The following is a 14546-nucleotide window of genomic DNA, read 5'->3' as shown; positions in this document are numbered from 1 at the left end:
GTAAAGGCAGGAAAAAAATAGGTATGAGAGCAAGCACACTTTAAAGCCAGTATTCTTAAAATATCCAAAATGCAACCTGATTAAATATTATGCAATTAAATCTATCATAGCCACAGTTATTAATATACATTTCCAGTGTCAAATAATGAATTCTATCATACTATATGTAAATAATTCAGAACAATAATAAAAACAAAATAGTCTTGCCTAAGCAGCTGTTCTACTTTTCATTTCCACCGGAATAATAATGGGCTCTTATTGTCTCCTATTTCCATGTTTAAACTAACAATAAACAATGTGACTAAAAGACATCTGAGTTCTACCTCCACAGAGTCTTTCTGAGGACTCCCTGCCTTCGGTAAAATACTGGGAATAGGGAGCAATCGAGCAATTACGTAACCTAAGTTAGTACCATGTTATATGTTCATTAGGTCTCAAAAACTGCTTTCAGGAACTATTAGTAGAGCATTAAAAACAAGCGCATATGATCTGGCCACATTTCGCTAGAAGGCCTTCACTTTTCCCTGTTGGGGAAAGATGCTATACTGGGAAGACTAAATTTCTCATTAACACTCCACCATTCGGAAGCGTCTTCTCCAGTAGTCCTACCACCAAGCCAACACTGCTTCTCAATATCCCTGTCACCAAAGACCAGGCCCCCACTCTAGTGAAGCTGTTTCAAGTAATCCTACCTCTAGTTTGAATGAATTGCCCTTTAAAACTATACGTTAATTCACTGGTAAAGGACATTTTGAGCCGGTCTAGATGCTTTTTGTCACCATTCCAGCGTTCCGTCTGGAACCTTGGGGGTGGCTAGTTCTACATAGTCACCTCCCCATTATTACCACACCCTCCAGTCCGCTGTGGCCCAGCTCCTTTACCTGGTGATTCACATTCATTCTGCACTCAAGCCCCTGCCCCCTGTGACATTTTGGCTGTGATCTCCTTCAGCGCAACTTTCCTGTCCTATCAGTCCCCTGCTGACCCCTTTCCTGGTAATGGTGTGACTCCTGTGGTCAGAGAACCTCTCTATATTTGCCCCATCAGACTTACTGCTTCAGGTCTAGTCCCTTCAGACTCATAGTCAATGCTGTCAGGCCTCTGGGCCTTCCCTGTGTTCTTCCCACCCTTCTCCACTGGCTAAAATGCTCCTCAGCCCCCCAGACGTGGACATCTGACATCATCCATGATCCCCTCTCTCTTCCTCTCTAATTAGACATAAGGTTCTCTGCTGTTAACTCAGTTATGCATTTTTTTGTACTATATTCATGCACAATCCCCTGGAGAAGGTATAGACTTTACCTTATTCGAGTTGTTATACCTCCTTTGAACATCTATCAAGGCTCTACATCCTCAATAAATGCTTCTTGGATGCAATTGAAAAATTTCCATATAACTTATATGATTGACAAGCTTTATATTTCCCCCTCCTAATGACACTATCCAAAGACAAAATTCACTGTTGCAAAAATCCTGGGCTTCAGAGTTTTGTGACACTGGCTTTGAGTCCTGGCCCAGTCACTATCGAGTTTGTGATTTTGATAGGTAACTTCTCTGAATCTCTGTTTTCTTATTGTTAGTATAGATTTCATCGTATCCTCACACATTATTTTGAATTTGAGTTTCTGTGTAGACTGCCTGACACAACAGAAATTCTCAATAAGTAACTTTTCTGACTAGTTGTAACGTCTTTAGGCAGAAAGACTCCTCATGGCACATTTTTATGGTGACTTCCCTCTAGTGTTTGTTTTCCTTGTAATTCCTCTCTCTCACAGATAAAGTAAAAGTTTGTTGAGTGAATGAAAAATGTGGTAATGAAATGAACTTGGAGCCAGACGGAGACTTGGCCAGAAGTTCCTGGGAATTAGTCTGTGAGAAACGAGAAGGGGTTATTTCCTCTTCTCTTGAATCCCAAGGAACCACGTGGGATTCTTCCTCTGCTAATTTATCTATGGCTGCTGCTATGAACTAGGAATGAGGTGGCGATTTTGAGTGCATGAACCAAGAGGACACTCAGACACTCAGGGAAACATTGGCACTATCCCAGGTTTCAGGTGCTTGTGATCACGAGTGACTCTGACCTTGGCCCTACCCCTAAGCTGGGCCATGCGGTGTGGAAGGAGACTACAGCGTCCCTGTGTTCAAACAACTGCCCCAGTAGTGCCAGAGCAGGCTGGAGCAGCAAAGCAGCAGAGCGCTTCTGGACCTGGCAGTGTTGCCCACATTGGATGGGAGGACACCCTGAAGGGCAAGAGAGTCAGCCTCAAGCTCCCAGGTGCGTTGTGTGCTAAGCAACAATTGGAACTCGAGGGACAAAGAATAACAAGGGTATGCTGTTTACTTCATCAGAGTAACAAGAAGAAGAAAAAGAAGAGTAAGAGGAGCAGGGAAGGGGGCAAGACGAAGAGGAAGAAGGAGAAAAGGAAGATTTGTTGATGCTTGTTATGTGCCAGGTACTGTTTAAAAACATCATAACAGGATTTTTCTGAATCATCATAGCACCCTATAAAGTAAATTGAATTCCTCTCTTTCATGAAACTAAAGCTCACACAAACTACAAAAGTTGTCCAAGATCACACAGCTATTGTGACCTTAATAAGCTGAGATTCAAACTAATGTCTAGCCAGCCCCAAACGTATGTGTTCCCTTCACTGCCATTCATTCATTTATCAAATATCGAGTGCCTACTTATTGGATGTTAATAACCGTTTTAGCACTGAGCCTGTAACAGTGGACAAAACAGACAAAACCCCCGGCCCTTCTGGAGCTTACATCTAGTGGGGGATTCAAATACTAAACAGGTTTATAGAACGTCAGGTGATGGAGAGTGCCCCAGAGGAGAGAGCCAGGAAGGCCGATGGAGGGGCGGGGCTGGGACTGCCATTTTAAACGGAGCAATGAGGGAATACCTCACTGACAAGATAGAAGATGGACAGAGACCTAAAGGATGAAGGAGGGACCTATGGGAATCTGGGGATAAGCTTCCCAGGCTGTAGCACTGCAGGTGCCAAGGCCCTGAAGCTGGAATGTTTTTAATTCGTTTTGAGGGACAAGGAAGCCGGAGCAGCAGGAGCAGGTGTGGTAGAGAAAGAGTGGATGCTTCTAAAAATCAGGATATGGTTGCAAAAGAGAGAGAGCACGGATGCTGCGTGGTCAAACACATCATGTAGTGCATACAGCATGTAGGGAGGAAATTCATAAGAGAAATACATGTCTGTGGTTTACCTCCAAGGAGTCGACCTGGGGGTAGGGAGAAAGGACAGGATTAAATGCTTTCATTTAATGTAGTTCTCTACTTATCATTTTCATACCAGACACGTATTTCAATTTTGAAATCTAATTAAATAAAGGAATGACTAATCATATAATTGTGCCTGAGTACATGCACAAGAATGTAATTGCTTCACTGTTTAGAATAACAATTTGTAGGGAAATGCTTTTAAATACTGGGCTATCCTACGAGAAAATATATAAATAATGATAAAGCAGACCTACATATCAACTGGGAAAAAGGTCTAGGATCTAGGACTCAAAACACTGGACAATGAGGTTCATTTTATGGATGTAATTGAATAAATGTGCCAATGTACAAAATTCCTCCAAAATGTTGTTTATACAGTGATAGCAAAAAACAAACAAACAAACAAAAACATCAAAAAACAAAACACAATGGAAACTATTTTTAATTATGAAATTGGGTAAAATAATTAGGGAGCATTCAAATGCTAGACTATTACTCATTTAAAATTACTGCATAGATCTATATTTAGCATGCAAGTACATGCAATGTATATTTTAAATTCATAGAAAGCAAGTTTTAAGATTTTAAGTATGGAATGATTCCAGTTTTTATAAAAGATATTCAGATGTAAGCTCCATGAAAGGAGGGATTTTTTTTAAAAAAAATGCTATATTCCCTACACCTGATTCCCAGGGCACAGCCCCCACACAAAAGTGTACATCTACACACACACACAAAACACAAAACCCAAAGGACCTATTACAATATGTCAACGAATTTATCTTTAGGTAATAAGATTAAATGGTTTTTCTTCATACTCATGTGTATTTCCTAACTTTTAAAATGAACATATAGCCTATATAATAAAAGGCTAATATGCAAATCAACCAAACGATGGAACAACCAGTTGCTATGACATGCACTGACCACCAGGGGCCAGGACGCTCAATGCAGGAGCTACCGTTGTCCCCTGATGGTCAGTGCACTCCCAGAGGGGGAGTGTTGCCCAGCCAGAAGCTGGGCTTATGGCTGGTGAGCACAGCGGCAGTGGTGGGAGCCTCTCCTGCCTCCTTGGCAGTTGGACATCCCCCAAGGGCTCCCAGACTGCGAGAGGGTACAGGCGGGCTGAGGGAAGCCCCCCCCTCCACTGCCCCCCAGTGCAGGAATTTCATGCACTGGGCCTCTAGTTACTTAATATTTATATGAAGATTGCTTTCACTTAACATTTATATGAAGGTTTATAAGTTTTAATATATGTCAAGGCTAAGAGTTTAGAAAATGTACATAATTCATCACCACCAGCTCAGGTCTCAAACTGAGGGTCAGAGTGCACTTAGCAGGACCATGGGCTTTGACCAGGTAGGAATGGCAGTTCTTGCAAGTGGCTGATAAGGGGAGACTGAACAAACGGAGGTTAAAAACAAAGCAGAGTTTCTACGCCTAAAGAGTCTACAGGGTGCTGTTGGATCCTCGAAGGCCCACAGGGAGCAGGTAGTCCAAATCACCTGGGAATTTGACTTGTATCTCCTCTAGATTACTTTAATTTATTTTTAATGAAATATTCTTTTTAAAAATTGATTTTGGAGAGGAAGGAAAAGAGAAAAAGAGATAGAAATATTGATGATGAGAATCATTGGTCAGCTGCCTCTTGCACACCCCCTACTGGGATAGAGCCCAAAACATGTGCCCTGACTGGGAATCGAACTGTGACCTCCTGGTTCATGGGTCAACATTCAACCAATGAGCCATGCTGGCTGGGCTCCTCTGGATTATTTTTAGATGCTGCAACAGAAAACTGGGTAGCTCCCTTTGTGGGCTACCCAGTGAGAATTCCCGAGACATGAGTGTGATTTAAACACGATTCAGTCAAATTATGCATTTCCTCTTGAAAAATGATGCCTTCACTAACATAGCAAGAGCAAAATGTGGACTTGGTGTCTCCCTGGGCAGGAATAAAGCACAGGCTTTGCATTTCCACTGGGGCTGAAAAGGAAGAACAGTGAAGTTGGGCCAAGTTGTTGGCAATTCATTTCATAGAAAGTTAAAAAAAAAATACCTGGAAATACCTGCCTTCAGCATGAGGCTACAGAGACATTCTTGCATTTCAAAATCATGTAAAAAATTTAAGAAGAGTTTGCTGGCCTTCTGTAATCACTACAACCAAGAGCTGTAAACTAAAGTCACATATAACAAAAAACACACACTAAGCTCTCTGGAGCTGTTGGTTTTATTTTTCCCATCTTGTTTTAAGAATATGCATTTAATTGGATTTGTTATATTACTATATTTGATCTTTTTGTTCTATTACTTCCTTTATTCATTACTCATGTACCTATTGGTATTATTTTACCTTGTTTATTTTTTTCCTCTGTCTTCTAGCTTTTATTGGCCTATTTACTTACTAGAGGCCCAGTGCACAAAATTCATGCACTGGGAGGGGGGGGGTCCCTCAGCCTGGCCTGTGCCCTCTCACAGTCCGGGAGCACTTGGGGGATGTCCGATTGAAAGCTTAAGCTGGCATTCAGACATCCTTAGTGCTGCTGTGGAGGTGGGAGAGGCTCCCTCCACTGCCACTGTGCTCGCCAGCCATAAGCCCGACTTTTGGCTAATTGGCACGCCCCCCTGTGGGAGCACACTGACCTCCAGGGGGCAGCTCCTGCATTGAGCATCTGCCCCATGGTGGTCAGTGAGCATCATAGCAAATGGTTGTTCTGCCGTTTGGTTTATTTGCATATTAGCCTTTTATTATATAGGAAAATGTTTATTCTTTAGTTTATGTTACCTTACTTTTAAAAATATTTTATCTTACCAGGTGTTGATCTTAATATATCCTCTTAGATAATTTTATCCCTCTGCTTTATAATAATGTAATCACCACATCCCATTTACCAGCATGATAAATGGTCACATTTCTTTTAAATATTTCCATTGAACGACTTGAATCCTACCTGGGCCTTCTCTCCTATGTTACCCAATAGTGTTGGGAATGCTTTATCTCACCCAGAAGGTCAGTCTCTCACCTTCACCCTGACTCCAGGGTGCTCCATGCCAAATGTGGCTGGGACTCCCAATGTACAATGTTACAGTTCTTTAAAAGCACAACTGTGTCACGTGAAGGACCAGGTCAACTTCTAGTATTTACTACATCACCCAGAAGAACCTGTGCAGACAATACTTTTTGCTTACTCAACGGCCACTCCCTTTTCCCTCTTCCCTTCCTGATATGCATTCCTGACCAATGGGGATGAATGGGAAGTAGACCTACAGTAAGAAGAAATGCCTGGAGGAAAAACAACTTTTCATATATGTTGAATGTGGTTTTGTCTACATGTGGAGCCTGCAACTACTTTACTGTCATGAGACAACGAGGGGAGATATTGTCAACACACTGAGGATGGTGAGGGGAAAGCTCCTGGGTTCATCACTGCATTTTGGGTTGCTGAACCACACCTGGACCCACTTTGCCTCTGGGCATCTTGTGGGAGGTAATAAATGTCCTTATTTTTTTTTAGATGAACTTAAAAAAATCAATTTATTTTCCAATTACAACTGACATGCAATATTATATTAGTCCCAGGTGTGCAATGTAGTGATTAGACATGTATATACCCTGTGAAGAGACCACCCTGAAAATATAAATATCCTTCCTACATAAGCCAGTTTCAGGTGGATATTGTGCCACTTACAGTCCACAGCATCCCAGCTGGGACACGCTATCCTATGGGAAGGCCCAGAACTGGAGGAGTGACCCCACTGACCTCGTCTCTTTCCTACCCTCAGGGAGATTTTCTCTTCCAGACCTCAGCTGTATTTCACTGCTGCTTAATTAAAGCCATGATAATTCTCCCTGACAAGTTTCAGTAACTCTGAACCATTCATAGATAAAGTCAGATTCTTGTTCCTCACCTCCCACCAAATGTTTGGGCTGTGTATGCAAATGTGCCTAAAAATTTCTAAGCAACTTTCAAGTTCATCGTACCCAATTTTCTTACAGAATAAAAACGTAAAGTTCCTTCCCACTACACACTTGTTACAGAATAACTTTCTTTGTAATTAGAGAAGCAAAGTATATTCCTACCATAAACTGGAAAATGCCAGAAGACAAAAGGAAGAAAATGTCACACTACCATTCGAAAATACGTTCAGTTAACCTCTCAGGGTATTTCTTTTGAACCTTATACAAATGAAATCATACTGCATGTATACTTTTGTAGTCTGGCTTATTCACTTAGCATGTTGTTTTTACTCTTGTATTGATATTCTTCAAAAGCATGATGTTTAAAGTTGAAAAATATCCTATTATGAAGATGTACCAAAACATATTGAATCATTACATTTATAGAAAGCTATCTAATATAATGTTAAAACTCTGTTCTGAAGTAAAAATCTCAACTCTATCTTTGATTAGATGTGTGAGTTTAGACAGGTATATAAGCTCTTGGAGCCTTGGTTTCCTCATAAAATGGGTACAACAATAACACTTACCTTCTAGGCTTGTGAGAAACAAATAATAGGAGGCCTTAAAACAGGATCTGGCACAAAATTAGTACTCAAATTATTATAAAATTTTAGGGTTATTCTTTATCTTCTCAAAAACATTCATGTCTTAAAACATTGGATATAAGTCACATTGGATATAAGTCACATATAAGTCACAATAGCTTACATTGGATTTTGCATCCCTGGTTATTTTTTTTGGAATCATTTTTTAGGAAGGGAATTCCTGGTTAATGTCTTTTGTTTTTGATACTTAATAAGAGTTTTATAAAAACAAAAATAGCAGGAAATTCAGGCCCCAAGAGGCAATAGTGAGAAGAATACATTCCTTGAACAAAATAAGTACTTTCCATTTTAGTCTTCCAGTTCCCCTCCCAACATTATAGAGTAGATTCACCCATTTCCTCCAAAGTTTGGCTTCCTGGCTGAAATCCAAGTAATCCAGTCCATCTACAGATCAAAATAAACTCCTAATACAACCACCGGGCTCTTCTGGGGCCACTCAGATGACCTACTAGAAAAGTATTTTCTTTTACAGTTATGTGTTCTCACTTTACTTTTTGAAGAAAAATTGACTTAAGCAAAACTTTAGAATCTTTCCTCCACACAATTTTTTGAAAATTCATGGAGCACAAGAAGTGGGAAAAGGAGTCCTTTCTGAAGGAAGCCTCATTGTAGCCCCCAGGTATAATTTTAATTAAGTAGTTTAATAAACTACTTAATTAACCAATTAAGCATTTTCATCAAACAATTGTCAATTTCCTCACATACACTTTCATTTATCCTGTTCTGATTAAAGACATTAATATATCTTTAGCAGCCTGCTTGCCACTACTTCAAAGAAAGGCTACAACATCTGTCCCTAATTCTTAATTACTAGTCCTAGACTTCTCTATTCATCATGGCAAAGAGAAAATAATAAAAGGAATAATTCATCTTGTGTTTTTAACCCAGTCAGAAAATCCTTTCACCCAATCCACTTCTCTGACTTGGTTTTTTGAATATTTAAATTGAATATAAAAGTCATTTCGGAATAACTTACATAAGAGCCATTAAGAAAGACTGACTCCCAGCAGGTTTTTACATTTGAATCCTGTGACAGATTTATATCTTTAAGAACTTATGCTTCATTCAAGGATGCTGGAGAATTTACATCCGTGGTGCGTTTGCTGCCCTCCTGTGGCTATCCTGGATCCTAACAGCTTATACAGCCTTTGTCCAGCTGCCTGGTCTCTCCCTTTGTTATGGGCTTTCTCTTCCTTACTCTCATCTGTGTTATCTGAAGGACTTCAGCCCGTCAATGACGCATCCACAGCCCTGGCTCTATATTGACCCCCAGACGGCAATGTTATCCTCTGTGAGTCTCTATCTCTCTTCCGGCCTTGGTTCTCCCATGTGTGACCATAGTCTCTCTTCCTCTTTGATGGAGAGTGTACATTTGTAGGAATGAATGGTGCACTTGGTAAAGTGATTGTTTGTTTAAAAAGGATATTCTCAATCCTTTCTTATAATATGACCCTTCATCCGACAAATGATCAGGCTGGACACAGCTGTTAGCAGAGTGTTGCTTGCTCATTGAGGGGGGAGGCGGGGAAGGGGGCGGGGTACTTTTCCTAGGAGCCTTTTTCCTATGCATTGTCCCTCTTCACCACCCAGTCAAATGTGCGTTTTCCTGGTTCAGAGACCTCACAAATATCTTATCTCCAATCTAAGGAAGATTTCTAACTCAGAATGAAATGCCTGCTGAACTTTATGAAAAATCAATTATTTAACTTTTCCTGGCACTTTCTCAAGTTTTGGGGAATGATTTCCTCTCTTCTCCTGCTGGAAACAGACTTTTATAATTAAATTTTAAAACTATTTACAAGTGAATAGAACATAAAACCAACATTAAAGATGGGCTTGTAAATGGGGACACTAAGATATCAGGTTAAGAACAGTTACCCACTCATTGTCTCTTCACTAAGCACATCAGGTCTAAAAATGCAGGTCAACAGTGTCAGGTATGGGTATGACCCTATACTAGTGACTGAGGAATTAAGCTGAGTCCCGAACTCTATTTCTCTACCTCTTGAGCAGAGTACCTAACCTCTCAGTGCCTCAGCTCACTCGTCTGTAAAATGGACATAAGAAAACATACTTTTCAGGCTGTTGTAATAAACAGATGTGATATTTTTATGAACTGTACTCCAAGATACAAGTATAAAGTGTTTTGTCTTGTTTTTGTCTTTTTTCTTTTTGGAGATAAAATTGAAAGGAAAACAGGATCAAAACAGCCAACCAGCAAAATGTTTCTCTAACAGGTCCTCTATAAAAATTAAGCAATTAGGAGCTAATAATTCATAAAAATAAATTTTATTCTAAATGTAGTTTTCCCTACCATAAATACAAGAACGTTTATAGTGTATACAATTCATGATTTCTTTCATTAAAGCAAAACCTCCTAGGGTGGACAGATGTTAGATTGAAATTCATAAAGCAATGAAGTTGTATTTTAGGGAGAAAATAGGACAATGCCTAAGTAGTATTGTCACAAGTGACTCTGACCTGTCTCTGAGTCCAGTTGGTTTTAAGGCACAAGATTGGTCTGAAACAGTCAAAACATTCACCTTATAGAGAAAACACGGCCTACAATGCAAGAACGTCACCTGAGAAGGAGCGAGGTCCTCTGTCTGACCTGGGAAGCACACCCACTGGGCTGCTCCCCCGAGCTCTGCTGCTGTCAGACTCAGGTGGGCCACCTCCTTTGGTCCGTCTTCATTCTGCACAACTGCTGACTTTTGCTCACTCCCTTGGGTCTTAGGAAGTCTTAACTGTCATTTCAAGAGTTAGATTCTATAGTGGTTTAATTTGAATCCTGCAGTTATTTTTGGCACAATAGCTTAGGCGGGATAATTTTTTACAAGAAGCAGAGCCCCTTTTAAAACCAGTCCCCACAAGGAATTCCAGTTTTATAAGAGAGTTCAAAGGGAAGCTGCCCCGGTTGCAATAGGAGCTGGGGAAGTGTCCAGATCTCTCGGAGATCCTCCTCCATCCCTCCCACCAATCTTCTGGCAGTGGCTCCCAAGCCACCTCCAAGGATCTTCAAGATTCTCGGAAACACAGGGTGAAAACATTGGTTTATGCCAATCTGACAATAGGTTTTCTAAATAAGAAACTAGGATAAACTCTAAAATAACTGAAGGCATCATGAGAGAAACCAAATCAGTCTCCAGAGAGGAGAATGCCTGAGAAGCGGAACAAGGGAACTCTAGAGCAGCAGTTCTCAAGCCTCTGGCCCTTTAAATACAGTTTCTCATGTTGTGACCCAAATCATAAAATTATTTTCGTTGCTACTTCATAACTGTAATGTTGCTACTGTTATGAATCATACTGTAAATATCTGATATGCAGGATGGTCTTAGGCGACCCCTGTGAAAGGGTCATTCGGCCGCCAAAGGGGTTGCGACCCACAGTTGAGAACCGCTGCTCTAGAGGGAAGTAGTTTCCTGTATCTTGACAGTCGTGTGGATTATACAGGGGTAAGCATTTGTCAAGACTGAACTGTACACTTAGGACCCACCATATATATGTCGATGTCACCATATACACCTGAGTAAAATAACTGAAGGTTAGAGCAAGGCAGAATCTGGTTAGTCCCCATACTAACATGAACTCACACTTAACTAAAAGTAAACTCTGGAACTTCAATGGGTTCCATCGATAAAGATCAAGCTTGTGTTTATGGAGCACCAACTATTTTGGACTAGTTAATACTATAACTCCAAATAAAATAACATAGTTCAATGATTGCCATCGTTTAATCTCTAGTCTTAATGTATCCTTGATCAAGATAAAGAAGGATGTAACTGCCCTTATGAAATTGATTAATACTTTGCATCATAATTATGGCAAGGACTACTACTGTAGCCCTGTAGAGACTATTCCCAGGGAAAAAAAAAAGATTTCATTTTTAGTGTTAATTATCAAGTGATACTAAGAGTTAAAAGTCTCATTCCAAAACAGTGGTTCATATATATTTTAGTTTTTATACACCTGTGTGAATTGGATGAAATATAAACCTTTCCTCTCAGATATGTGCTCATATGCACGCGCACGCGCACACACACACATACACCGCAAATATTGGATATATTTTATAAACTTACATTCCCTGAAGCCTATCGCTAAATTCTAGGTAAGGAATTCTTTCTCTGAATTCCTTTCTCTGAATATTTTCTCAGCTTCAGAAAGTTTCTTTGAGAATAACCACTATAGTATGATAGAATAACAATAATAATAATAATAATAATAATAATAATCCTATCTAATAATAGACAAACATGGTAATTAACCGTACCTCCGACATGCTTCCCATTGGCTAATCAGGGCAATATTCAAATCAACTGCCAACCAAGATGGCGGCCGGCAGCCAGGCAGCTGAAGTGAACAGGAGGCTTGCTTGCTCCTGTGATGGAGGAAGCCAAGGTTCCCCGCCTGCTGCTGCCTGGCTCTGAGCTGCACTCTAAGAAACGTTTCAATTATAGAAGCTAAACAAACCCAGATACCTGCTTTCAGCTGGCAACGGCCTCAGAGCTAGAGCCGGCTCTCAGCTCCAGTGACAGCTATAGAAGGTAAATAAGTCCCAGAAACAAACAAACAAACAAACAAACAAACAAAAACACAGGAAAAAAGGAAAGGCTGGGAGCTTCAGTTGCCCGCCAGCCTAAAAACGGCCCTCAGTCCCTCACCCAGACTGGCCAGGCACAACAGTGGGGACCCCCACCCTGAAGGGGGTGTGACCAGCTGCAAACAGCCATCAGCCCATCATCCAGGCTGGCCAGGCACCATAGCAGGACCCCCACCCTGATCTGGGACACCATTCAGAGCAAACCAGCTGGCCCCCACCCGTGCACCAGGCCTCTATCCTATATAGTAAAAGGGTAATATGCAAACTGACCCTAACAGCAAAATGACTGGGAATGACTGGTCACTATGACACACACTGACCACCAGGGGGCAGACACTCAATGCAGGAGCTGTCCCCTGGTGGTCAGTGCTCTCCCACAGGGGGAGCTCTGCTCAGCCACAAGCCAGGCTGATGGCTGCCAGTACAGCAGTGGTGGTGGGAGCCTCTCCTGCCTCCTCAGCAGCGCTAAGGATGTCCGACTGCAGCTTAGGCCTGCTCCCCGCTGGCAAGTGGACATCCCCCGAGGGCTGCCGGGCTGCCAGAGGGATGTCTGATTGCCATCCTGGCCCAATCCCCCGGGGAGCAGGCCTAAGCCAGCAAGTGGTCACCCCCGAGGGGTCCCAGACTGCGAAAGGGCACAGGCTGGGCTGAGGGGCCCCCTACCCCCGAGTGCACAAATTTTTGTGCATCGGGCCTCTAGTAATAATAATAATAATAATAATAATAATAATAATAATCATAATAATAAACTTGCCCAGGGGCAATGGTATGATTCTCTGTTCCTGAGTGAGGTTTTTATTGTTGAGAAATTTATTTTCTCTAAATCAGCTTATGTCTATTAAAAGACTATCTAACATGTGTGTAGCACAGTATGATATATAATGCCATATGACTTACCTTGGGGCTTTTGCATAATACACATCAATTAAATTAAATTTTAAGCTCATATGATCGTCCTAAGAAGTGTAGAGGGTTTCACCTTCATTCGTGGGTAGAAAACCTCAAATACAGAGATATCCAAGATGAGTTGGTTAGTCAAGATAAGACTGAAAGAGAGACTTAGTATCCTTGCTCAGGTACCAGCCCTTTGTGGCTGTGTTATCAACCAAATGTTTTAAATAAATAAACACCAACAACAATAATAGAATAGTTGTCATTTGTTGAGCATTTCCAACCATTAAGCTAAGAATTGCTCAAGAAAATATATTCTGAGCCATGAATTTGAAATCAGAATTGAAATGCGATAGATACCAAATGATGATTTTTTAAAAATAATGTGGATATATTCATCATCATCTGGTAATTATCTTAACACTGACTATTGCTCCTTCATTTTAGAGCTCAAGTTTGTATTTATGCCTGCCATTGTGTTCACACTATAGGAAAGCCAAATAATTCCACAGCATCCCACACAAAGAGAGGTTTCTGGCAGATCATATGGGGAAATGTAATGAGAGATTTGTGTTCACAGTGAACACTGTAGTTTGAGAAATGTGCTCAATAAATGCTTTTTGATTGAATACTTCGTTTTAAAAATAATATTTAATTTTTCTTCTAGAATGCCAATTTAGCAGGAAATTATATAATCAGGATAAAAAATTCTGTTTCCATTTCCAGAAATAAATGGATTAAGTTCCCATTTAATGTAGAATTCAATTGCCTAAAAATACTAACCTTAATGCCAATCTTTAGTAATTAATGAAAATTGGCATGTAAGAATTTCTTGTTGGCAGAATGTTCATAAATCATAAGGTCTGACTAACCAGAAATATCAAACAAGCCCTCAGAGTTTTACATTTCATTTTGTGCAGCATATTTATCTGAGTGAGCCTTTCCTGCCTCAGAAACAGCAGACAAAATGCTGGAAGCTATACAACCAGACATGAAGACTCATCACTTTAATATTAAATTTAACACCAGTGATTTAATGTCAGCAAACAGCATTACCTGTCGTGTTCAATACATACTATTAACTTTTACTGTGTTTTTATTTGATTCATGTGTTTGCTTTGATTTTAAAATATTTACTGTTGAATAAGGCTTGCAAGTATAAAAATGATATCTAGCTTTAGGTTTATGTGTTTAAATAACATAATAAAAATTTTAAATCAATATGAGTGTATATTTCCTTTAAAGGGT

At 40.4% G+C, this 14546-nt stretch overlaps 1 protein-coding gene across 1 annotated transcript in view; it reads right to left on the bottom strand.

Moving 5' to 3' along the window:
* Window positions 1-899, bottom strand: part of LOC118678866 (potassium channel subfamily K member 16-like) — a 31010-nt gene extending 30111 nt beyond the window's left edge. Inside the window, exon 1 of the mRNA XM_036355018.1 lies at window positions 851-899. Coding sequence (XP_036210911.1) covers window positions 851-899 — 49 coding nt within the window. The remainder of the gene's footprint in view (window positions 1-850) is intronic.
* Between the last annotated feature and the right edge of the window lie 13647 nt (window positions 900-14546).

The sequence above is a fragment of the Myotis myotis genome, unplaced genomic scaffold, assembly GCF_014108235.1.
Source record: "Myotis myotis isolate mMyoMyo1 unplaced genomic scaffold, mMyoMyo1.p scaffold_m19_p_1, whole genome shotgun sequence".
Taxonomy (NCBI): Eukaryota; Metazoa; Chordata; class Mammalia; order Chiroptera; family Vespertilionidae; genus Myotis; species Myotis myotis.
This window is presented reverse-complemented; position numbering and strand designations above follow the sequence as displayed.